Source organism: Pezoporus flaviventris, unplaced genomic scaffold (assembly GCF_033815535.1).
Source record: "Pezoporus flaviventris isolate CSIRO_AGI_PZ_B2104156 unplaced genomic scaffold, CSIRO_AGI_Pfla_v1 ptg000004l, whole genome shotgun sequence".
Classification (NCBI taxonomy): Eukaryota; Metazoa; Chordata; class Aves; order Psittaciformes; family Psittacidae; genus Pezoporus; species Pezoporus flaviventris.
The window spans coordinates 1,738,813-1,765,393 of record NW_026892552.1 but is presented as its reverse complement, the minus strand read 5'-3'; the positions used below and the strand labels follow the sequence as shown (position 1 = coordinate 1,765,393).

Below are 26,581 nucleotides of genomic sequence, written 5' to 3'. Positions count from 1 at the left end.
ATTTAAATAGTTTTATCATGAAAAATATGAACTGTTAATAGCACTTCAGCTAGCAAACAGCCATATTTGCTTATCACTAATGCTATTTGAACAGAGCAAGATGTTTGCAACTGCAGATTCCCTCCCACCCTAGAAGCTTCCTCTACCTTAAAGTTTCTTTTTATGGCTCCTATATGCTTAACTACCAGGGGCCACAATGATGAAGGCCATACCAAACTCCTACTTGTTTCCTGATTAAACGCATGGATTTGAATATATAGTTACCTTGTCTCTACATGGAAGCTCTCCTTGAAAAAGCTCAACAGCAAATCCTAAATTTTCAGAAAATATCCTAGACTCTTAAAAGTATAAATAGCTTCTTTATACCTAGAATAACCTCCATCTTTTTAGCAAGTACAGTGGAGATAATTTTAGTTTAAACATCTTCACCTCTTGCTGCTTTGAGTTTCTACACTTTAAATGTGTGAGGCTGAGAGCTGGGGGTGGGGAAGAGTGTTGCTGTTGTGAGATTTTTAGTGTTTTTGTTTTAGAAAAATAAAAGAAAAAAAAACCTGTGGTCAACTTTGGTTTAAACTGAATGGTTAAAACAGCCAAACTTTAAAATTTACATTTCCAGAAATATTTTCTTAGTGAACATTATTTGTTTGTTCTGAATATATTTCCCCAAAGGAAATTATATCACAACAGTTTGCTTCAAAACAAGCAGGAGACAATTCATTACTTTGCATAAACCACTAATAATTTACTTCTTGGGATTTAAATTACCCAGTCCATTAACCAATACATTCATTGTTATTCTAACAACCCATTTAACAAACTTTCAGTTATCTGAACAAGCTACAGACACTCCAGTGGAAATACTCACCTGTCCATGCCATGCATAGTGCAAAATGATGGCAGAATTGGGATGGTTGCCAAGGAAAATCGGCATGAGCGTGGAGATGAGTTCGTGGCGCAAGGTATGCCAGGATGTGTTGATCTGCAATAAGGCCAATACCAACATATCTGGGCAATGCTTGATTGGAAAACTGAAGAGCTGTTTAACCTGCTCATACTGTCCTACTTCTGCCAGTCGTAACAGAGATTCAATCAAATCCAGGCTCTTCCTAACAAAATACAAAAATAGAGAGACAGCCCCCCCCAAAGTTACAAAGCAGTCAGTATACAGGATCCAGTAAATATAAATTTATTATTTTAATCCCAGAACTTCTTTCATACAAGTCCAGCAAGTTCCCCTAATGTGATCCTGGGAAAGACAGATTTCAGTTCATACCGCCTCTATCCCCTTCTATCAGGTCACAGTCATCTTCCAAAATACATCAGGAGAAATTCTCAAAGGAACTGGAAAACTCCAATGACACTTTCAGATATGGAAGCATGAGAAGTTTGTATTATCCAAGAACTCTCACTGATCAAACACAGAACAAATACTAAAGGCTGATGCCTTGGAATGTACACAGCTACAAATAAACATAATTGTGTAACTACAAAGCTACATTTGACCAGACAAATAATCTAACTCAAGGTATGAAAGCAGCTGGGAGGCTTACCATGTAGCTATTTCCCTGTTGTCATCCTCTGGTGGTGCTTTAAGGATGTCTGTGGCAACAGTATGACAAGGGTAGTCAGCGAAACAGAAGATGTCAGGATTTATGAGGGAATGTTGAATGAAGGAGAGCTGGAATAAAAGACAACAAAAATAGCTTAGATATTTAAAGTTTCAGGTTCCTTCCACTTTATCATCTGACTTTATCATCTGACCGAAAAGACAACGAGGGTTGGAAGTGAGTTCCAGTTTGGCATTGTGGGAAACCCTCCCCCCTTCCTGCCCTGCTTCCCCAGGTGTCCCTCCATAATAGGTTCAAGGCCCTGGATCTTGAAGGAGAGGTAGGTGAGAATGTGGGGCAAGGCCAGCCTACAAGGCCACATAGGAAAAGGCGCTTGACTTTGTACCTCAAGACTGCCTCTGATAAGAAAGAAAGAAGGGTCATTGTTAATAGGCGATTCCCTTCTGAGAGGAACAGAGGGCCCGATATGCAGAGTTGACCCTCATCATAGGGAAGTGTGTAGTCTGCCTGGAGCCCAGATCAGGGATATCACTAGGGCGCTCCCCAACCCGGTGCACCCGACAGACTACTACCTGCTGCTGGTCTTCCAGACAGGTGAGGGGGAAGCTGCTTCCCGCAGTCTGAGGGGGATGAAGAAAGACTACAGGACCTTGGGGCAGATGCTGAAAGAGTCTGGGGCTCAAGTGATCTTCTCCTCACTCCTTCCATCTTCCACTGATGATGTGGAACGGAATGGGAAGATTCAGTCCATAAACGACTGGCTTCGAGACTGGTGCTACAGGCAGGGCTTTGGATTCCTTGATAACAGCTGGTTTTATAGGGCACCAGTCTGGACAATGACAAGTGGGAAAGGTTTATCTCACAAAGGCAAAAGGATGCTGGGGCACACATTAGCAGGGCTCATTTGGAGAGCTTTAAACTAGATTCGAAGGGGGATGGGGTTGTAGATGGGCTTGCCCCAGTGGGGCAGCACTCCAGAATTGATGAAGACTGGGAGGCCTCCTATAATCCTAAGGTGAAATCGGTGTGCTCAGCTCGCTCCCTGGAATGTCTGTACACCAATGCGCGCAGCATGGGAAATAAGCAGGAGGAGTTAGAAACCCGTGTTAAGTCAGGAGACTGTGATCTGGTGGCAATTACAGAGACATGGTGGGACAACTCACATGACTGGAATAGTCATGGAGGGCTATGTCCTTTTCAGGAAAGACAGGCCAGCCAGGCGGGGTGGTGGGGTTGCTCTTTATGTGAGGGAGCAACTACAATGCACTGAGTTCTGTCCAGGGACAGATGACGAGCGAGTTGAGAGTCTGTGGGTGAGAATTAAGGGGCAGGCTTGTTGTAGGTGTCTGTTACAGACCACCAGATCAGGGTGAGGAAGTTGATGAGGCCTTCTACAGGCAGCTGAGAGCAGCCTCACAGTCACAGGCTGTGGTCGTCATGGGGCATTTTAACTTCCCTGATGTTTGCTGGAAGGACCACTCAGCAACCCAGCCACAGTCCAGGAGGTTCCTCCAGTGTATGGATGATAACTTCCTCCTGCAAATGGTGGATGAGCCAACCAGGAGAGGAGCGCTGCTGGATCTCATCCTCACTAACAAGGAGGGTCTGGTCGAAGCAGTAAAGGTTGAGGGCTGCCTTAGTTGCAGCGACCACGAGATGGTGGACTTCAGGATCTTGTTTGGTAGGACCAGTAGAATAGCAAGTAGAATTGCAACCCTGGACTTTAGCAGGGCAAACTTTGGCCTTTTCAAGCAATTGCTAGGGGAAATCCCATGGGCAAGGCTGCTTGAAGGTAAAGGGGCCCAAGATAGTTGGTTGGCATTCAAGGATTGCTTTTTCCGAGCTCAAGATCAGAGCAACCCGACACGTAGGAAGTCAAGGAAGAGGGCCAGGAGACCTGCGTGGCTAAATAGGGAATTGCTGGGTATGCTCAGGTGGAAGAGGAGAGTTTACAGGTCATGGAAGGAGGGGCTGGCCACTTGGGAGGAATATAAGGCTGCTGCTAGAGGATGTAGGAAAGCAGCTAGGATGACTAAGGCCTCCTTAGAATTAAACCTGGCGAGAAGGGTCAAGGACAGCAAAAAGAGCTTTTTCAAATACATGGCAGATAAAACTAACACCAGAGGCAATGTAGGTCCACTGACGAATGGGATGGGTGCCCTGGTGACAGAAGGTACAGAGATGGCAGAGTTACTGAATGCCTTCTTTGTCTCTGTCTACTCTGCTGCGGGCAGTCCTGAAGAGCCCTGTACCCCTGAGACCTTAGATGAAGTCAGGTTGACGGAGCGGTTTGCCTTAGTCGATGAGGAATGGGTTAGAGACCAGTTGAGCAATCTGGACATCCATAAATCCATGGGTCCAGATGGGATGCACCCGCGGGTGCTGAGGGAACTGGCGGAAGTCATTGCTAGACCACTCTCCATCATCTTTACCAAGTCTTGGGAAACGGGAGAGGTGCCTGAGGACTGGAAGAAAGCAAATGTCACTCCAGTCTTCAAAAAGGGCAAGAAGGAGGACCCGGGTAACTATAGACCGGTCAGCCTCACTTCCATCCCTGGGAAAGTGATGGAACACCTTATCCTTGGTGCCATCTTAAGGCATATCAAGGGTAAGAGGGTTATGAGGGGCAGTCAACATGGCTTCACCAAGGGGAAATCATGTTTGACCAATCTCTTAGCCTTTTATGAGGAAATAACACGGTGGATGGATGATGGCAGAGTGGTGGATGTGGTCTACCTTGACTTCAGCAAAGCATTTGACACAGTCTCCCACAGCATCCTCACAGCTAAATTGAAGTGTGGTCTGGATGATCAGGTAGTGAGGTGGACTGTGAACTGGCTGAAGGAGAGAAGCCAGAGAGTTGTAGTCTATGGGGCGGAGCCTAGTTGGAGGCCTGTAACTAGTGGAGTGCCTCAAGGGCAGTACTGGGACCAGTATTATTTAATATATTCATCAACGATTTAGATGAGGGAATTGAGTACTATCAGCAAGTTTGCTGATGACACTAAGCTGGGAGGAGCGGCTGACACACCAGAAGGCTGTGCTGCCATCCAGCGAGACCTGGACAGGCTGGAGAGTTGGGCAGGGAATAACCTGATGAAATATAACAAGGGAAAGTGTAGAGTCTTGCATGTGGGCAGGAACAACCCCAGGTTCCAGTATAGGTTGGGGAACGACCTGTTAGAGAGCAGTGTAGGGGAGAGGGACCTGGGGGTCCTAGTGGATGACAGGATGACCATGAGCCAACACTGTGCCCTTGTGGCCAAGAAGGCCAATGGCATCCTGGGGTGTATTAGAAGGGGGGTGGTGAGTAGGTCGAGAGAGGTCCTCCTTCCCCTCTACTCTGCCCTGGTGAGACTGCATCTGGAATATTGTGTCCAGTTCTGGGCCCCTCAGTTCAAGAAGGACAGGGACCTGCTGGAGAGAGTCCAGCACAGGGCAACTAAGATGATTAAGGGAGTGGAGCATCTCCCTTATGAGGAAAGGCTGAGGGAGCTGGGTCTCTATAGTTTGGAGGAGACTGAGGGGTGACCTTATTAGTGTATATAAATATATAAAGGGGGAGTGGCACGAGGATGGAGCCAGGCTCTACTCAGTGGCAAACAATGATAGGACAAGGGGTAATGGGTACAAACTGGAACACAAGAGGTTCCACTTAAACTTGAGAAGAAACTTCTCAGTGAGGGTGACGGAACACTGGAACAGGCTGCCCAGGGAGGTTGTGGAGTCTCCTTCTCTGGAGACATTCAAAACTCGCCTGGACACATTCCTGTGTAATATTATCTAGGTGTTCCTGCTCCGGCAGGGGGATTGGACTAGATGATCTTTTGAGGTCCCTTTCAATCTCTAGCATACTGTGATACTGTAATATCTGCCCTCCCCCTGCTCCCAGAGGGATGGGAAGGAGAATCAAGAGAATGCAACTCCCATGAGTTGAGATAAGAACAGTTTAGTAACTAAGGTATAACACAAATCACTACTGATGCCAGCAATAATAATAATGATAAAGGAAATAGCAAGGGAAAAGAATACAACACCTCACCACCCAACAACCAGTAACTCGCCCCCCCCCCAGCCCAACCAAGTGCCGACTGATACCTAGTCCAACCCCACAGCTCTTCCGGGTAACTCTCAGTTACATCCTGGGCATGACGTGCTGTGGTATGGAATACCTCTTTGGCTAGTTTGGGTCAGGTGTCCTGTCTCTGCTTCCTCCTGGCTTCCCCTCCTCCCTGGCAGAGCATGAGGCTCAAAGTCCTTGGCCAGACCAAACATTTGAACAGTAACTAAAAACATTGGTGCCATTAGCACTGTTCCCAGGCCAAAAGTCAAAAACACAGCACTGCACCAGCTACCAAGAAGGAGAAAATGACTGCTACTGATGAACCCAGGACAAATGCAAATAGGGATGAGCCAAGTTTTACATCAGACTGAACCTCACACTTCTCCCAGGATTTCAGAAAGCAACAGATACAGATGTGCTGAAAGGACTTTCCTGCACAAAGCTTTTGTTTAGCTAGATAAAAACCTTGGAGCACAGCCATGCAGCAACAGTTCTACACTCAGCTGCATCACACACCAGAACTCTGCTAAAACCAAAGATGCTGTCGCAAATGTACAGCGAATGACCATCTCATCCTAAACAGTGCAGGCTGTTCAATCAACAGACTGTACTTCACTAACATACCTGAGGCTTTTGCTTTTAACAGGCCAAGTTGTCCAATGTGGCTTGTCTCAAAATTCACATTTGCCTTTCGATATATCCAGCAACTTGGCAGGTGTTGTACAGTTACAGCAGAAGTGCTGGTAAACCTACCTGGCCTTCTGCGTGCTTCCAAGGTCTGTATAGGGCATTAACTGGAAAAACTTCCATGCCCAGCCCCCTCTGGATGCCAAACACAACAATATGCAGGCCCTTGCTGTCACGAATCTGAAATCCTGGATGGTCCAATTCATAGGTTACTACTTTGAAGTCCAGGCTAGGATTCTGCAATCAGAAAAACAAGAGAGTAGTCAGACTTGAAACATTACAATTTTCACTACTGTCTTGTAAGAACCTGTCTTCATCAGTAATTTAACCAGCTTAACCTCTACCTGACTTCTAGTTGAAAGCAAGGGTTTTGGTTTTAAGAACAGGATTTAGATAGTTGTGAGAACTTGATGCATGTTTGAAAGTAGCCTGTGAGATTGCACTTCTCCAGCACCACAGGCACTAATGTCTATACTTCCAAACAAGCCATCAAAAAAAAAAAAACCAACCCAAAACACCCAAACACACAGCCACTTTCTCAGCATGCTAACTCATTTATTGAGTAGGCTTCCATATGCCCTCCAATAAAAGGCAGAAGGGTCTGACCTGCTGGCAAGAACTTGCTTTTTCTTTTGGAAAATGTACACTGCAAGTTCTTACAAAACAACTATTTGATTTTCAGCAATAGCATGAAACCATAAGGATTAAGGAGCTTGGAGGGAACCATAGCTGCTGCGGACCACAGACACTCAATTCAGAGACAGGTGAGCACCAAAGAAAGCTTGCTGTATGTTCCAAGGTTTAGAAAAATAAAACAGGGACTCCTGCATCGATTAGATGTGACATACAAAAAAAATATCACCCAATATAAAGTAAGCAAAGGAAACGGTACTCACATTTCACTGAGTTAATTACAAAAATTGCTGCAGGTAAGTGGTGGAAAAAGGTTCCTGTTTCTGAAGCATCTAGTGTTTTAGAATGAGTAGCTACAAAAATCTTTTGTTTCCATTAATGCCTACAGTGAGATGCTTTTTAAAACACACAGCCTGATGCACTAGCTTCCCACTGCCAGAAGTTATGTTCAAGCCCACAGACGCTTGGAAAATACACACTGGAGTATGTGGGAGCAGTGGAATAAAACTGAAGCTGCACCCAAGTTTGCCATTCATGCAGCTTTTCTTTATCACAGCTCCTCAAAACATTCTTTTCTTGAGGAAAAAACGACACCAGTCATTTATGTACAGCAACACAGTTATGAGATTCAAAGCCACTCAAGCTGCTCGGAGCTTAAAAAGCTTTATATTCACACCGAGACATGCCCTTCTTGCAGATATTCTGCATAAAAGACCAAGATGCTCATAAAACTTACCAGCTCCTTAAGAACATCAATTAAGACCTCTACATTCCAGGTATGGGCTTGTGCTCCATCACTTTTATCTTTCCCATCACTCCAAATCCCACTGCCAGGAGCCGAAATAGACTGCAAGTTAAATACACTCCATCAGATACTAGTTAAGAATAAAGCAGTCTCAAAAGCCCCTAGATACAGAGCTCCCTGAACTATGGAGGCAAGAAGTTCATATCAGTAACACCACCAGCTGCACACACCTAAGAATCTTTCATTCAAGAATGTGTCACAGACCTTCATAGCAGAACAGTCAGAAGTGTTGAATAACGAAAGTAATTCTTGAATTACTAGAGGATTGCACTGTAACTCCTTATTGTCTGCTGATTAAAACATATCTAAGCCCCACTCCAGCAGGCCACTCACTTGTAATGGAATACCATCCGTCAACCCCGAGTGAGTTCGAGCCATCATTCCCAAAACCCTGGCAACCTGGGCAGCCGTAACTTCCCGAACACCAAACTGCATGATTATGTTGCGACATTCTTCCACACTAAGATGCAAAAAAAAAAAAACAAACAACCAGAGAGATCTCAATTTAAAAGCAGGCTTCACTTCGGCACAACTTAACACAGACCAAACACAAGGTTTGCACATACAGCTGGGAGAAACTAATCAGACTAAAGTATAACCATTCACTCAACCTCAGTTGTGCTAGTCAAATGATCCAACATAACAGAATTCCAGGAGGAGCAAGAACAAAAATGCAGCAGAAGCTCCATGGAATTATTTCCATGAAACATGCTGTACTGGGTGTTCAGTTCAAAGCTAGGCCTACTTAAGCAACAGCAAGAGCCATTTCACAGGCTATACTTTTCAAGGCAGAAGCACAAGTTAGGTTTAGCACTGATTGCTGTTAAAAGCACTTCCATGTATTGACCTGTGAGACAGAGCTTCAAAGAGTGAAGTTTTTGCTAGCTAAAAGTGAAACAGTTCCTCATTAGACCAACAAGATTTATACAGCATCAGTATATCTATAAACAATGTTTTATTAAGAGGCACGTTAACAAAGGAAATAATTTTGAACATCTTCCAACACATTTATATTTTGTTTTCTCTTCCTCGTTTGAACAGAACCTTATGTTTTTGAGATCTGATCACCTCTCTAAAGTAGTCACTAGACTTTCTTCTAAAATACAGAATCATTTACTTCTCTTATCTCATGTTTCTTAATGAATCTTCATTTAAAAACAAACACACATCAGGTTCATAGAGTGCCAAGACCCCCATCAAAACCAGCCACAGGCCTACAGGTTCCTACTATGACTACCAGTATTAGAGCACCATCCTAAATCCTTAAAAAACTATATTCATAAATCAAGCTGGGGTTTTGCAGATAGATATACAGCAGGAAATATATTTAATTTTAAATATCCAAATTACCTCTTCAATAAACAGCTCCTAAAAAGTCTAGCTTCTCCTATTCCAGATCACACATGTCCTGCTGAGGCCATCCCTGAAAACCCACATGGTTCTGTGTATGACAGCCCATTTCTCATGGCTCCAGCAAGTCCAGTTGACAGCTGCCCATCTAACATTTCAGATTGGAGGCACAGACCAAGCACATGGAACACTACTGAAGATGTGGGTCATGCATGACTATGCACATACAAACCCAGGATGAATTTAAGGCAGCTGCGTTTTTACCAGAATAAGCCTAAGCCAGCAAAGACTGATGCAGCTGTGACGATACTCTAGCAACTCACTATCATGACCTCAAACATACTGTATATCACACTGACAAAACCCCAGTACCAAGAGAAAGCTGCAGCTGGTCAACTCTACTGAAGCAAGACTATTACATTCAGTTCTTCTGTAACCTGTTTCATGTCGACAGGGAGCTAACAGCAGTCTGGCACAATAGCAAAATTCTTCCAAAGATCTAGTAGGATTTAGTTGGGATTTATTCTGCCTAGTCACTTTGGTTTTACTCAAAAGAATGATGGTCTAATTCTTAAAAAACCTTCAAGAGGAATCTTAATACCTTTATCTAGCCCTTCTCACCATGACAAAAGGCTACACAATTTCAACAGACATGCTACATACAGAAGAAAGCAAAATATAAAACTGGAATCAAAACAGTGACCTTATAATAATGAGGTTCTAGTTACTTTAGTACTATGAAGTGTTCTTCACCCTTCGCCAGAAGAAACACAGGAAAAAAAACCATCACCCAAGATGCCTAAAGATGACATCTGCCTACAAACCTTGTACAAAAGCCATAGCCAACTTCTTGCATGAAATCTGCCAGAGAACTCTCCATCATGGTTTTGGCTATCCCTCCAGAATCAGGCAGGATCCTGTCCATTAGAATGTTCCGTTTTTCAGGGTATAGAAGTGGTGCAAGCACCACAGGACAACGCTCCTGAGGAAAATCTAAAGAGAAAAGTAACAAAAAGTGTCAACCCCCCCCCCCAGAACACTGCTGCATGCAACTGACTCTTTGAAGTGACTGCTGTGTTACAGTTTCCCTGCTGCTACAGAAATCAAGAGGGCACACATTCATGCTGCATCCCTCCATCCCACCTCCCCCTTCCATACACGGACTTGGAAATTCATAGAGTGGTTTGGGCTGAAAGGGACCATAAAGCTCATCCAGTTCCAACCCCCTGCCATGGGCAGGGACACCTTCCACTAGACCAGGCTGCTCCAAGCCCCATCCAACCTGGCCTTGAACAATGCCAGGGATGGGGCAGCCACAGCTTCTCTAGGCTGCCTGTGCCAGGGCCTCAGCACCCTCACAGGGAAGAACTTCTTCCCAAGATCTCATCTCAATCTCCCCTCTGTCAGGTTAAAGCCATTCCCCCTGTCCTGTCACTACATGCCCTTGTATTCTTACTCTCTAAGAATGTAGAATAAACTGGGTTCCCACAGGGTCACTGCAGCTGCTCAAAAAGGCTAGTAGCCCTGCTGGCAGTAAATTTAGAACTGGATTACTACTAGCAGCAGTCATTCAAAAAAGCACAGAGCAGGAAACAATACAACTGGAACAGCAAAAGCCTCTCTTCCAACTCAGGAAGTATTAGGAAACAAAGGACCTGCTTTTGAGTCTAAGAAGTATAGGAAATGTAAAGCAGGTATTTAGGCATGAAAAGAGAGAATGCTCCCTTCTTCCTCCCTGGGAAGCAAAGTCTAAGGGAGACACAGTAACAAGGGGATCAGATGTGAGAGTAGGATTTTGGTCCACAGTGGAAAGCAGCAAAGACAACTCATGGCTGAGCTTTTCTGAGACAGAATTATCCTTAGTTAAGGTGATGAATGTCTCCATTCTCTTTGGAGCCATTCAGAGAAGAGTTCCCAATTTTCCAAAGCAACATGGGGGTTATTACAGAAGTTAATACACTAATCTTCACTGAAGTATGAACTAAGAAATTATAATTAAATATTCTGCTCTTGCATAAGGGTGCCTTCCTCTAGGTCTGGGTTGTGTTAAATTCAGTTAGCTTCTTGAGTCCAAATCCTCCTTATTCTGGTCAGTTTACAGCAAACACTGTTGTCTCAGAAAGCAAGACACTACTGTGCCGATAACATCCCCTGCCATCACACGAGGACCACAGTAGCTTCCAGGAAATGACTCAAGTTTTATTCAGACACACTCCCCCCTTGTACTAGTGTTTCCTCATAGATATCCACTCAATATACACACAACCCAGTGCTTAAAACAGAATCATAGAATAGTTAGGGTTGGAAAGGACCTTAAGATCATCTAGTTGCAACTCCCCTGCCATGGGCAGGGACATCTACTTGTCTGAAATGGTATGTCCTTTACACTGTAAGGAATAAAGTTTTTTAACTACTCTGCACTGAGTTGCTTTAATTAAACCTACAAATACCATCCCACAAAAGCATACATGAATATCCCCCTACTTAATTGATTGATCACTCCTCAAAAACCCCAAACATGAGACCACATTAAGGCTCACTGAAAGAAAACCAGTACGTTATGCCAGAACAGTGATATTTTTCTGCCAATGGACAGACTTCTGAAAATACAACCAAGTGCTACCTCACCCAGCTCCTGACAATTCAAGCAGGAGTCTGCACTGGCAGTAAGTTACAAAAATCCATTCCAAAGTCCGCATTTAGTCAGGCTTCCTGACCACCACCACACTTACCTCTACGTAATGTTTTGAGGAAAGCGTCAATCTGTTCCTGTCCTACCCCAAAGGCTCCCTTCTGCCCAAAAAGGAGATGGGAGAGAAGAAGGTGCAGGACCTCTATTGCAATATCTTGGAAGCCACCTTCTTGATTTCCACTGACGTCTGCGTCAATGTAAGAGCGCAAAAGATCTGGGAGTTTCTGTTTGATAAACTGAGCAGCTTTTAAAGACAAAAGAGTTTGAGGATCAAAACCTGAACTTCTTTTTAATATGAAGACTCTTTTTAGCTAGGTGCTATTCTCTTAATCTGAGTTTGTTAACCACAAGCCACAACAGAGAGCTGAGACTTAAATAGAAGTCTCAACCCATATCTCGGAACTCAAAAATTAATGGACAACTAAAATGTAAAGTATCACAGCACCTCAATTTGATTCATCATCTAGCAAATAATTCATGGAAGCAAGTCATTTAACTTCAGGTAAGACAAGGTGACTGTGTTATCTACTGCCCCTCTCAAAGTGGTGTTAGACCTCAATGCTACCCCTAATTGCAAGGTCTTGCACTACTCCAGTTGCACAGGCACATACGTATCCATCTAGAAAGCTCACTGCTTACATAGAAAACATATGTCCCTGTCGCAGTACTTCAAAAGCTTCACTTACCAAAACCTCGTAGATCTGAGCTGAAAGAGTTCAGTAAAGCAAGACCAAAAATCACCTACAAACAAGAATGAGTATCACAGTGAGGGGACATCATCCTTGCTAACAAGCTGAGTCAAAAAACATGAAAGTATTTTTGAAGCAAGTGTTCACCTACCTCTTGAACTTTACTTAATTTTATGACTTTACTCAATTGGGCAAATAAGTGGGGTGAAGGCTTTAGACTCTGAAATAGAGAAGAGTTAAATGGAAGTTGTTATGGAAATAGCGTCATTTGAATTGCAGCCATCTACCCAAGGTTCATTTGCGTATCTGGAATATTAGGAACTATTCTGCTGTAGGTTGATACAAAGCTTATGTGGCTAAACAGACATCCCTAGAACTACTTCTGGATACATCTAAACTAACAGTTTCTTCTGCATATCCCACACTTTCACTATTAAACCACTATCATGACTTTGACACTGAGAGAATGAAGACCACTGATGAATCATTTTGGTTCTGGCTACCACAAACAAGCCTTAAAGTATTAACCTTACATCAAGCTTTAAAATCAGTTTTCAGTCATTCTGAATGATTAACTTGCTTTGTTTAACAAACCAAACTTCTGGCCAAGCTCAATTTTTGAAGACTTCAGCGAAACCAATCTTAGCCATAAAAAAAAAACAAACAAACAGGAAAAACCCCAGTGAAAACCAGCTGGTTTCCTGAAGACCAATTCACTGCAGTTTCTGACACTGGGATCCCCTTCAAGAAGCATACAAACCTTCTGATAGTGCAATGGATTGTCAATGGCGTAGGACAGCGTCGAGATAAAATTTGGTTTTGTAATCAGTGACGTACACTCCTGGATCAGAAACTGAGTCTGAAAAGAACAACATAACTTGAAAACCCCCAAACTGTTTCATAACAGGACAATAAAACAAAGACCTACGCACCTTACCTTTGTTCAGCTTTACTGCACACAGTACTGGGTGAATAGTACTGCACACAATAAAGCTAAACAAAGAGAAGGTGCTTAAGTCTTTTTAATTGCCCAAATTCTCATCAACAGTAAACAGTTTCTTCTCATTCCAGTCTTCTTCAGGTTTAGTTTGCTTTTTCTTTTAAGACTAAGAAAGTGATCAAATATTCTCCATGGTATGTGCAATGTTTCATTTTCTGCAAGCATCTTCCCACATTGCAATAGACAATTTAACAATATTTGATTCCCGTTTATGAGCAAAAAAGTCCGTGGCAGAATGGCTTAAGGATAAAAACACTCCTGAGAGAATAGATGCCAGAAGCGTCAGGTAGTGGATTTGAAAGTTTTAAAAGATAAAGAAAGGCTTTCAAAATAGAGCACTGCATGTGCTGGCAAACATAACTGCACTGAAGCTATGTGGTCTTCCAGATCAAGCGATTATAAGAGTCTGGTACTAACAATTTGTCATCTTCTGACTTGAGGACCAGCAAAATGTGCTTGCAATTGAAAGGCCACAGACAAGAAAAGAAGTTGGCTTAAAGCTATTATCTCTAACCTGCCTTCATGCTTAAATCTTATTGCAGATTTTTAACAACCAAATGTAATTAGCAGATTCCTCAGTGCAAACTGTACCTGATGAAAATCTTTGCCACTGCTTTTACCATCGCCACTGAAATCCACGTGCGAGAATAGGCAGCGTAGTAAATGCCTGTCTGCCTCGGGACCGTGCCTATTCACAATCTGGAAAAGAAAAATCCAAACTTGGTAGCGATTTAGTCATTACAGAGCAAGATCCAGGTCTAGTATCGTGAGCACAGCAGTACTTCTAGGGGTTAAGTCACCTACAGTTTTAACAAAACTGCTAAAAATGTTCCTTTTTAATCAGTAACCTTAGAAACCAAGTCATTAACCCTATTTGCAAATGAAAAGTGTAAACCAAGAGTTAAAGAAAGGATCTAGAGGCAAGTCATTGACACAGAAGCCAGGCATTTCTTGGGTAGTATTCTTAATAAGTAAAAGGGGTTTTCAAGAAACCTAGAGAAGGATTTCAAGCTTCTCTGCCACCAAAGCGGCCCAGAACCCACACAGTGCCGTGGCCTCACTCTTCTCCACAGCTACAGTGCCTAACTGCAGGAGTACCGCCATGGGACAGCCTTCACCTCTGTGCCATGCCTGTGCAGCAGGAATTTATCCCAGAGTCAAGCCATCATAGAGTATTCTTCACGGATCTCAGAGGCAGCTTCTGCACTGTTTCCTGATCCTGACTGACTTGACCACCACTGCTCCAGGGTCTTTTAAGACATAAGGGAGTACCTACACAGGAGGTGTTTCCTGCGATCAAAAGAAAAAAAGCTCATCTCAAACTTGCTCATTAGCAAGCTTTAAAAATCAAATGCCACAGGCTGAACACCTGCAGCTGAAACCTTTTACCAAATCTTCTCCCTGTCATTAGGTCTCATTCAACTGGATTCTACACTTCAGTCAGAAAGAGGTGATCTGCATTTGTTAATTTGCAACACCAATCACTCTTAACAACAGTATCACATTTTTGCTAACACCCCCTGTCATTTGCCTTTAACTCCTGGCTAAAGACCATATCATCAACTTTTGTCTGCAGTTATCTTCAGGTTGTTTCAGTGCTTATTCACTTCTTTAAATCTCATCTAACACAACAACATTACTTGTTTTTAATAAAACCCATACTGGCAGAAATTTGAAGTCACAATCACCAGTAGCTTGCCTTTTTTATCTGAAGAGTACAGATAACATCAAATCCAACCTTTACTGGCATTTCTTTTTGCCATTGTTCCTCCATTTCTAGCTACAGGAGAGACACATGTGCCAGCACAAACCAGCAGCTCTGCATATGCTCTGACTGCCTCCACCAAGCCCACTGCTTCACCCCATCATAAATACCCTTGTTTGCCAGTAGCTTCTTCATACAAAGGAAAAACAGCATTGCTTTAGACTGTGGGCTCCAGCCCTGCTGCTCCTGACTGTTCCTATCACAAATCCTCTACCATTACATTGTGGTTTAAGCCCAGCTGGTAACTCGGAACTGCCCAGCCACTCACTCACTCCCCTCGCTTTTTCCCCTCCCCCAGCTACCAGAAGGAAGGAAGGGAATTGAAAGAACGTAACTCACAGGGGTGGAGATGAGAACAGTATGGTAACTAAGGTATCATACAAAATCACTACTGCTACCACTAATAATAATAATAATGGAAATAACAAGGGGAAAGAATATAAAACTCATAAGGGAAAAGGAAAACAATAAACACAAGTGATGCCCAATACAACTCCTCAGCACCTGCCGACCGATACCCAGGCCAACCCGAGCAGCAAACTGGGCTTTCCGAGTAACTCCCCCAGTTTATATACTGGACATGATGTGCTGTGGTATGGAACACCCCTTTGGCTAGTTTGGGTTAGGTGTCCCATCTCTGCATCCTCCTGGCTTTTTGTGCCCCTCCTCACTGACTGGGGAAAGCATTACTTAGCAACAACTAAAACATCGGTGTTACCAGAGTTGTCCTCAGACTAAAGTTGAAAACACAGCACTGCACCACCTACCTAGGAGAAAAATAACTCTTACAGCTGAGCCCAGGACACATTATCTGATGCTATGCTCCGCCTTCCCTCTCAGCCTGCTAATTCCAGAGCCTGCCAACTTTGGTTCTGCTAGGAAAAAAAAAATACCCAAGTTGGATATATCTCTGCTTCTTGACCAGAGACTTGTGGTGCATCAGTCCAGAGTAAAGAGTCCACTCTGACTATGCTGACAGTATGGTCTCTGAAGGCAGCCACCCCCATGATTATGTAAGAACACGCTTGGACTGGTGCAAATGCCAGCAAAACTGAATTGACAGCAAGGTCTACTGGTTAGCTCAGGCTTCAAAAACAAGGCAATTTGTTGAGGTAATCCCAATTAAATATGAAGCTTTAGATGTGGTAACAGGAGTGGCATGAAGCTGGATCCATCTCCTAGGGAGCTTCTTGGTGCTATCACCAAGATAAATTCATCAAAGCAGGTGGATGCAAAAGAAAAATGCACATACTAAAGCCATCAACACAACTTTTATGCGTCAGAATTATATTGCTTCCTTGCACAGAAGTAACTTCAAACAGACAGTAATTTGAAAATTTAACATATGGGGAGGAGGGAAAGAGAAGGCTTGAAGTGCAGTGTAACATCTTTCAACTCTAACTACAATTCACATAAAAGCTTTTCCAGGGAACTGGAATGAGAATTGCTAGCTTTCCTGTAGAGAGAGCTGAAAGAATCGTAGAATCACAGGGTGGACTGGCTTGGGAGGGACCTTTAAAGCTCATTCAGTTCCAACCCCCCTGCCACAGGCAGGGACACCTCCCACTAGACCAAGTTGCTCCAAGCCCCATCCAACCTGGCCTTGAACACTGCCAGGGATGGGGCAGCCACAGCTTCTCTGGGCAACCTGTGCCAGTGCCTCAGCACCTTCTCAGGGAAGAACTTCTTCCCAAGATCTCATCTCAATCTCCCTCTGTCAGGTTAAGCCATTCCCCCTTGTCTTGTCCCTACAGGCACTTATCCAAAGTCCCTCTCCAGGTTTCTTGTAGCCCCTTTAGGCACTGGAGCTGCTCTAAGGTCTCTCTGGACTTTTCTCCAGAGCAGAGGAAGTCTTAAAACATCAGCTATGTTAAATGACTACTGAAAGCATGTTGAGGCAGAAATTAATACCTCAAGCTTTGCCACTGTTATGCTTCAGAGTGATGTACTTAAATGCCCACTTTGGTGAGTGACAAGAACAACTCCAAGCAGTTTTACACATACACTAAGTGCTTAAATATAAGCTTTGTAAAACTGAGTGAATTATGCCAAAACTTTACATCAGTGTACTCTCAGAGTAAGAATTAAAGCATGCATATATAATATCTTCAATTATCTAAGGAAAAATTGCACTAGTAACCACAGAAGGAAAGTAGTACCAGGAAGTTAAAAAAAAAAAAAAAAAAGCATCATGGAGACTTCTTAAGAGTTTAGTCTTTAAATCCTGTAATTTATCTTATAACCAAACATACACAAAACAGCCATTTCCACAGACCAGTTTCCAATCTCTCACCACAGTGAGCCTGAGGCCTGCCATGAAGGATAAGGAACAATTGGTCCCATTTTAGAGCTCTACACTCCAACTGAATGGCAGATAACATTATCTTCTCCCAAATCATTGTTATTCTTTATGCAAGTGCTCCTGACAGACCTGCAAGTCATGCCTAAGCCACACTTTGCTGTAAAAATGGGCTGTTGAAACCAGTGATCTCAGGTGAGCTCCCTGCAAGCACTGAATTTGCAAAAGCATGGAAGCCTTACAAGAAAGGTATTCCATCTCCATGGCTTACGAGATCATTTTAAGCAGTGAATTCTGCTGAAATCACCCCCTTGCCTCAAGGTAAGTAATGAATGCACTCTTAAAGAAGTCAGCTGTTACCAGAAATTCACTCTGCATAAGCCCTCTGGCCTCCTAAACTGATGCAAATCACTGCAGTACTGCACTAGTGTAAGGAAAAAAAGGTATTTAACTGGCCCAGCTGTCTGCTGGGAACTGAACTAAGCCAATTTCTAAAACAGGCTCAGTAACATTCACTTCCTCCCAAGCACAACTCTGTGGATAATGCTTTTCAGTCCATCCTGCTACTCAGAGCTATTTTTAAAAGGGTCAGTTAAACCAGAATTCTTGCCCAGATCTTAAGATACTTGGGTTTCAGTCTGCAGTTACCCTACCTGCCTCCTGAAAACCCAGGACCCAGACAGTCAGCTTGGCTTCACCACCAAGTCATGCTTCATCCAGTGAGATGAGGATCAAAAACCTTCCATGCAATGCAAAGTGAAAGCATTCAGACATTCAGATGTAGGTATCCACGTACTCATACTTTCAGGGCAACAACTCTGAACAGTAAATGCATGTTTTCTTTCCTCTCCCAATCGGTGCTCTTTGGAATGTCCAAAAGTTGAAAGATTTCACCTGAAGTAGTTGGGAAAGTTTTGCGTATCACCCTCCAAGAGCAGCAGTTAAGTCTAATACTCAAATACAAAGTTAACAGTGGTCTCAGCTCTGAGCTGCTGTATTCCATGACCTGAGAGATGAACCCAAGAGTATCAGAGACATAAGCTGCAATTCTCAACAGTGCACAGCAATGCACACACCACCACCACAGAGCACAATCTAAACGAGAAGCAAAACTCCATTTCACACTCCAGCTTTCTTCTTTCCAGAGTTTCTTTTGCAGCACCATTAGTCTACTTACATGCTGTATTTCCTGCTGGCTGGCTCGGTAGTTTTTCTTGGTTAAATTGTCCACCAGGTAGCTGATTTGAGACAAGGCCAGCGAGAGCGAGTCAAGATTCATTGCTGGTTGGGGCGGAAGCAGGCGGCCGAGCCCGGCGCAAAATCACCATTATTCCCCTTTAGTCACCTCAGAGACAGGTTAATTTTTTTTCCCCCCAGTTAGCCTCTATCTGGTTCTGTGTTACTTTCTTCAGCTCTTCTTTCTCAGTTGTCTTCCTCTGTTCTGAAACATGGCACCTGAAAGACAGCATTACATTAAAGTTCTGTAGCAACATCACAGCTTTCTCTTATTTTTTTGCTTCCAAGCTAACTTGGCAAAACAAGTAAAATAAAGTTTAACAAAGGAACTGGTAATACAGACATGATAAATGCAGAAGCCATTTGAAATAACTATGTCCACAAGGAAGTACTATCAAGTTTTCACAACACAAGCTTAGTTGTTTTCACACTACCTGCCTACATTTATTGGTTTCTGCCTTTTGCCAGGCTGCAAGAGCTAATAAACAGCTCTCTCAGAAGAGTAACTACCCTTCCAGCACTGGGAGAAAGAAAACCAGATGCAGAATGAATTAGACAAGACACAGCAACAATCAGAGGTCAGAATCATTCAAAGCATCAATCAAGTTTATTTTTAAAAAGTGCTTTTTAAGCATCTCTGCAATATTTTGCCCTGCCACCATCAAAGCAGTATTGCACTCAACTGTACACAAGAAAACGAGCAATTGTGAATGAGCAGCCCCCACAGGAAACACAATGAACTAGCCCTCACATGGAGCTTATACCAAAACAGCTTCTTCAGCTACAACAGCAGAGCTAGCTAGCTTAATAAACTTCTATGACAACACAAAACTTGGCACTTGACATCTCTTTAAGTTAAAGATTGTCAATGCAATAAAATTACATGCCAGAGCAAGTCCTGCATAACCAACAGTCTGAGGAGTCTCAAAGGAAACTGTAAGCTGCTCTGAGAAGCAGCACTGCAATTTATCACAGGTGGCATCCAGCTGGAGAGTCACTGTTTTGAAGCTCTACTTGATCAAAACACAAAGGTCATTATGGTTTGTGCCTAAGAGTCTGAAGATCCCTTTTTCAGGATAAAAATAACTGCTCTACTCTCTTGGCTACACAGCCAAAACCACCAGTCTGTGATTTCTGCCTCATCGAGACTGATCACAGAGGTGATGTGTTAACTTGGTATATGTGATGCTTAGGGTAAGTAAGTCCAAAGCAGGCCCTGCAGCAGTGTGACTTCTGCAAGAGCAGAACAGGAGCAGCACCAAGGTGAGCTGAAGAAGCTGTACTGGACGGAACTAGAACTCTTCCCCTCTTCCTCTTTACTCCCTCACACTTAGAACTAAAGCTTATTTAACACCTGCCTACACTTTAAAACATAAGGAGCAGCAAATACTGTCACAGGCAGTGAAGACTATTCTGCTCTTTTGCGAAGTTTATTAGCTTAAATAAAAACATGGGTAAGTGAAGTCAAATCATCAACCAACTTCCAGGCTTTCAACATGCCACAGAAAACCCTGTGTGCTCCTAGAAGCTATTTAAGTTCCTGCTTGCACAGGAAAACTTGAATCCCATGAAAAAGACATTTTCAAGAGGTAATATCAAAAGCATTATGCAATGACAAGGCAGTTGTGCTCTGAAAGAATTTAAGTGCATGCTTAAAACTGCAGCAAGAAGAATTACAGAAAACTTCCATTTCTTTTCTGTACCTCTGACAAGCTGTAATTCATTACCCTTATATACACGTTTAAAAGCCCACTAACTGTGAAACAGCTCTGTAGGAAGCAGGAGAGGCACAAAAGTTAACAAGATTTCTCAGCAGCACAGTACCTGATTTTCTTTTTTTTTTTTTAATTTTATTTTATTACTTTATTCCGCTCCGGAATAATCCAGAAAGTGTCACTGGGCTTGGCAATTGCACACTTTCCAAGATGTTCTTACTGGCAAGGTTTAACATACCAGACCAATCTAAAGCTGCTGAAAAGCAGCTGTTAAAAACGAAGCAGGTAACAAATCAAGACTATCGTGTCACAGCAGTTGCAGCTATCAAAGCTGCCACAAGCAGCTAGCTAGGGGAATTCAGTCCCTGTGGCAGCACCAGATTTCAGCTGTCAGACTGAAGAACTCAGGATAAAACTTTGCCACTTATAAAGCAGTAACAGAAGTTTCAGACATTGTCTTTCAGGCCCCTAGGAAGAAACCCATTTCTCCAGGCACTGTTTCTCAGACAGCACAGTAATGATACAAACAGCACAGTAATCACACCTACTCCACCCAAATACCAAGTTTTTAGGTGTTGGAACCCTTGAGTTAGGCTCAGTTTAAATGGGATCCTCCCAGCTGCCACACAGACACCAATCATTCCACCCCCCTATCAGCATTGCTGTTTTCTCCCAGGAAAAGCAGGATTACCATCTCAACACACTTCAACTGCATGGAAGCAGGACACCAAGAGTTCACCACTTTCCAAATGCAAAATCTGTGAGTGCCACTGGACAACCCAAACTGGAGTCAAAATGGGATTTTCCCTTTCAGGGAAGCAGAACAAGAGCCTGAGCAGACATCGAGACTCCAGGACACAAAACAATAGCTGAAGGAAGCAGCTTCCCATTTATGTTCTAAATATATAGTTTGCACTGTATGTATCCTGATACACACCAAAACTTGACAGCTCTCAAGCACCAAACGGCATTTCCAAGGTTCAAACAGTGCAACCTAACTGACAATAGTATATGAAATCAGAGTAATTCAGGGAGCCCTGCCATGAAATCAAAAACGCACAGGTGCCTCTCAGGTCACTCAACACGAGGCTAAAATTCAGTTACTACAACACTGATGAACAAGCTATGAATGCTATGTAAAGCAGACTTTATTTTTAGATGCATAGATTCTTAGTGAGAATTAATCTCCCTCCACTGGCCTCAATAATTCAAGCAGCTTCCAGCCCATGGCAAAAACCTGCCATCTTCCCAGGGTCAGGAAAGGAAGTCCTCAGCCAGAGAGTTCACCACAAAAAAATGTAGATTTGCTGCCAAAATTAGCTACTTTCAACTACAGATACTATGATACATCCATGGAATAAGATAGCAGACATGGGACTCAGAAGCTCTTACAATATTAAGATTTCATATTGTGCAATACAGCTGATTTTTTAGACATAGTAAATTTTTACCAAAATCTACATTATTACACAGCCTGAAAGCTTCCTAAGGAAATTGAAAGGCCATCAGCAAAACATCTGGCATCCATTTCAATAGATTCTTTTCAACAGCAGAGCTTTGTTATTAGAACATAAACATGACACATTTTTAGGCAAGAATACAAAAATCACAAAATGGAAAAGGACAACATACAACCAGCAGTCAGGTCTGACAAAAACACTCTACCAACCTGAAGGACAGCAGTAGGAGTAACTAAGCCTTGCTGCTGAAGACAATAAACCTGAATTCTTCCAGAAATTCAGAAGCACCCTTACAAAGAAAGTAATTTCAAAATTACTTCAAGCTGGGTTTTGGATGTTTTGAGTATTTTACAGAGGTAAGTTAACAACTCCCACTGGGTTTCAGGAGGCATGAACACTTTATGCATACTGCATGTGGAGGATACAAAACCCTGAGTGACAGACAGAGCTACATGTTTGCAAAGTAGATTCTAAACTCCTGTCAAAATCATCGTATGAAACATGCTTCAAGTACTACTGTTAAACCTGTTCTACCAAACAGGGTCCCTTACCCAATTCTCAAACCCAGAACAGGACTCGTGGAAAAATAAGCCCCATGTGAGAAGCTCTCCAAAGGGGAAAGGTAAGTAGCCTGACTGTATGAAGATAACATCATACTCCTGCAAGTTAGAGAGTTATCACAAAGCAGATATTTCTAACAATACAGCATCTGTTGCTATTTCTGGCTTTGAAATAAGCAAGGACATTTTACCAGGCAGCATGTCCTGAACTGAAGGACAGCCTTGAGAAGCATTCCTTCTTGGGGTCTGCAGGAAATAATACCATAGCTAAGTTAGATTTCAGTCCATTATTTTGAAATCTAGAGAAAGAAAAGCCTTATTGTGTAAGTCACATGAACAGTAAAATAAGCTCCTGAATAATTTGATGGGTTCAAATTTAGGAGTTTACATGTAGAAGCGCCATGTGAACATTCCATTTACTGGAAAAATGCACATAACTCCAGTCAACTGGATGCCACAATGACGATTAGACACAGTAGACACAGTAAGTTTCGTTTACAGAGATCAGCTGAACTGAGCAAGTAAGTTTGCTTCCATACACTAAGGCCAGTTAAGTTCCATGTTTGGAACCTACCCCAAATAAATCAGGCATGCACCAATGATGACATGGCTGCTTCAGGTGTGTTCACATCTTAAGTTAGGATTGTCCACACAGGAAAAAAACTCCAAAAAAACTCTCCACTTTCTCTTCAGTCAAATCCTGCAGGATAAAGTTCCATGGAGGGAAGTGAAGAAAATTCAAGGACCTGTTCTCAAAGGATTAGTACTGTTATCCCATCCAAAACATGTTTTAGAAGAGTTAAATGCTACGTCAAAAAGCAAAGGAGACTATCAGTATTCATACAGTACAGGTGGCTGTAAAACAAAAGAGAAGTCCTCAACCGGTAAAATGATAAGAATCTCTAGCACAGTTCAGCAATGACCCATTACAGGGTCACAAAGTTTCAATGTCCACTTTTCCTAAGTTTCCTTTGCACAGCTTCTCTTTCATCTACCCATCCGAACACCACCAGCAGCCACTTCAGCATCAATTAAAGTGAATATCTAGGATCACTATACTGGAAATATAAAAAGAAGTAGGCATGTCTCTAAAGAGGAGAGACAGGTAGATAGAATCATAGAATCACAAACTCGTTTGGACTGGAAGGGACCTTGAAGCTCATCCAGTTCCAACTCCCTTGCAGCTTGCTATGAGTCTGGTTTGGAGACACAAAGACCAATAGCATAAACAGTTAGCAGGAAACCTGAAAATCATAAATGCAGAAATACCCAAAGCAATAACAATTCTAGCAAGGGCAAAAAAGTCTATCACCAATGCCACCTCACCTGGACTCCTCCGGCCTGTAATTTTAGTTGATGCCAACGAAGTTACTTAGGGACAGAAAACACTTGTTGTGTGCATTTGGAATGACATGTCAGGTGTCATACCTGCTTTGTTACCTGCTTAAAAAAAGTTCCACTGAGAACAGATGTCACTCTTCCTTCCAACAAGTGGGTTCAGAAACAGTCTAAGCTCACGGTGAACCCACAGACTGTGTGTTTTATTTCTTCATTTTCCCTCAGTTCTGTTGCAGAAACAGTCCAAACTGTTTGTGGTTTGTTGAAATTAAACTATGACTGCCTAGTCAGAGCGTAAAGGCAGTAGAAAGAGAACACAGTACTACCCCAGATTAGAGAACTACTGCAAAGGAGCTATTTCTAACAATACAACATCTGTTGTTATTTTTAGCTTTGAAATAAGCAAGGCCATCTTACTGTGCAGAGTGTCCTGAACTTCAGAACATCCTTGAGAAGCATTCTTTCCATAGGGTCTGCGGGAAAGTTCTGTCACGCAGTGATTTACTACAGGCAGCTTTTTACAGCTGGTTTTCACTGGGTGACAACAGCGACGATCTCCCAAGAGGCCGCCGAGCCGTGCTCGGGCAGGGGCAGCACTGGCCCCTTCCTGAGTCTCCCAAGGCTCCATTTGCCACGGTCAACCCCACGAAAGCGGGCGGGGAGCAGAAAAGAAAACAGCTCCAGAGCTGAGGAGCTCCGTGCCAGTCGGCACAGATCACCGCGCGGCCTGCCACCCACGAACCCGCCAAAGCCGGCGGCTCCGGCCCTGGGCTAAAGAACAGTCCGTCAAAGTTCGCTCGGCTGCTCCTCCCGTCGCGCGGACGCGGGCTGAGAGAGCGGCCGGAGGGCCGGAGAGCCGAGAGCGGCGCGGGCCGGAGAGCCGAGAGCGGCGCGGGCCGAGCCGCAGGCGCCCCGCGAGCTGCCCCGCTCTCACCCGAACACGGCGGGGCCGACTGCGCTGCTTCTACCGGCCCCGCCGCGGCCTATACCGCCACCCCTACAGCCAGAGCGGGACCGAGGTCCCGCTGTCCCAGGAGCGCCTTCCGCCCGCAGCGCACCCGCGGGCCGTGAGCCGAGGCCGCGCTGTGCCCGAAGGGCCGCACTCACCTCAAGGTCCGGAACGGGCAGCGGGCTGCGAGCGACCGAGCTTTTATCCTCCCTCCTCCGCCGCTTCGCTACAAAATGGCGGACAGGGTCGCGCGCTCACGTCGCGGCCTTTCCCCTCCCCCGTCCCCTCGCGGCACGCTAGCGGAGGAGTGGGGGGGGGAGCAGCCGGGGGAACAGTGGGGTGGGCGGGGCTTCCCTCCAAGCTTCCCGCCCCAGCTGGCGACGCGCTCCACCAATCAGAGGACAGCAAAGGAGACACCGGGTCAATCCTGACCAATCAATGGGGCGCGACCTCTGAAGGGACGTTCTGCCGGCCACACCCTGCGTTATCCACGCCCCTTACGTAAGCCAGCGCCGTGCTTCCATTGGCCAGAGAGCTCCCCAAGTATTTTTTTGCTCTCTAAACCAATCAACGCTTCTCGTTTTACGCATACGCACAAGCGGCCGACCCGGGCTGTTAAGATGCTGAGGCGGAGCGGGAAGTGGAAGTGGCGGAGCGCGCGCGGAGTCATGGGGGCACGGGAAGGGGAGGTAGCCCCCCTAGAGTGCTGCGATCAGCCACATATCCCCCCCCTTCTTGTCTCGCTGCCCTCCCCCGCCCGGCGGTGTTACGGCCCCAGGCATCGCGCCAAGGCCTGGCGCTGCCTTGGTACTGTCGCAGCCGGTGCAGCACCAAAACATGGCGAGGCAGCCCAATAACGACACTGCGCATCCCCTGGGGCTGACCCACTCCGTTTTACAGTCTCGGCTCCTGGAGACCCCCAGCTCCTAGGGCTGCGGCCGCCACCCCGACACTTCAGCTCCTTTCGGCTGGCCTCAGCAGCCACCTTCCAGCCCTGGGGGACAGCACCAGGACCCTGAGGAGCTCCCCGGGGTACGAGGGTACCCGGCCTCTGACAAGGCATATAGGAAGGGCCTCAGCTGTGACAGGGACCCCTTCCCCAGCTGTCATGGGGTCAGCAATGCCAGACCTCCAGTCCCACAAAATCCACCAAAAAGCTTAGGAAGCTAGGATGGAGATTTGGGACATGGCTTCATCCCAACCTCAGAACGGGCTGAGCAAGTTGGGGTTGTTCAGCCTGGAGAATAGAAGTCTGTGTGGAGACCTCCAAGCAGCCTTCCAGCACCTGAAGGGGGGCTATAAGGATGTTGGAGAAGGACTCTTCGTTAGGGACTGTAGTGATAGGACAAGGGGTGGTGGGTTCAAACTTAAATGGGAAGTTCAGGTTAGATACAAGGCAGAAGTTCTTCCCTGTGAGGGTGGTGAGGCCCTGGCACAGGGTGCACAGGGAAGCTGTGGCTGCCCCATCCCTGGCAATGTTGAAGGCCAGGTTGGACAGGGCTTAGAGCAAACTGGTCTAGTGGAAGGTGTCCCTGCCTGTGGCAGGGGGTTGGAACTGGATAACTTTAAGCTCCCTTCCAACCCAAACCAGCCTGGGATTCCATGATTTGATGATTTTGAAAACCAGTTACTGCGTGAGTGTTGGCAGACACTGTGACATGTGCTGAGATGCTCCCATGGCCACAAAGCCCCTGGCTTCCTCATAGGCAAGCATCAAGCACACAGAAGCATTTGTAGCCACTGCACCACCTTAAGTCTGCAGGAGTTGGGTG

General features: G+C 44.5%; 1 protein-coding gene across 12 annotated transcripts in view; it reads right to left on the bottom strand.

Moving 5' to 3' along the window:
* The window catches only part of CNOT1 (CCR4-NOT transcription complex subunit 1), a 64,134-nt gene extending 45,097 nt beyond the window's left edge, over window positions 1-19,037 (bottom strand). For 8 of the 12 annotated variants that reach the window (XM_061445442.1, XM_061445448.1, XM_061445444.1 and 5 more), the window contains exons 1-12: window positions 18,729-19,037; window positions 14,079-14,186; window positions 13,248-13,346; window positions 12,639-12,707; window positions 12,485-12,539; window positions 11,839-12,042; window positions 9,931-10,099; window positions 8,090-8,216; window positions 7,688-7,798; window positions 6,385-6,555; window positions 1,551-1,678; window positions 866-1,106 (exon numbers count right to left, since the gene is read on the bottom strand). In XM_061445442.1, coding sequence (XP_061301426.1) covers window positions 866-1,106; window positions 1,551-1,678; window positions 6,385-6,555; window positions 7,688-7,798; window positions 8,090-8,216; window positions 9,931-10,099; window positions 11,839-12,042; window positions 12,485-12,539; window positions 12,639-12,707; window positions 13,248-13,346; window positions 14,079-14,186; window positions 18,729-18,830 — 1,584 coding nt within the window. In that variant the 5' untranslated portion in view covers window positions 18,831-19,037. The remainder of the gene's footprint in view (window positions 1-865; window positions 1,107-1,550; window positions 1,679-6,384; window positions 6,556-7,687; window positions 7,799-8,089; window positions 8,217-9,930; window positions 10,100-11,838; window positions 12,043-12,484; window positions 12,540-12,638; window positions 12,708-13,247; window positions 13,347-14,078; window positions 14,187-18,728) is intronic. The other 4 variants (XM_061445449.1, XM_061445451.1, XM_061445450.1 and 1 more) reach the window with 2 other exon arrangements.
* Window positions 19,038-26,581: the final 7,544 nt, after the last annotated feature.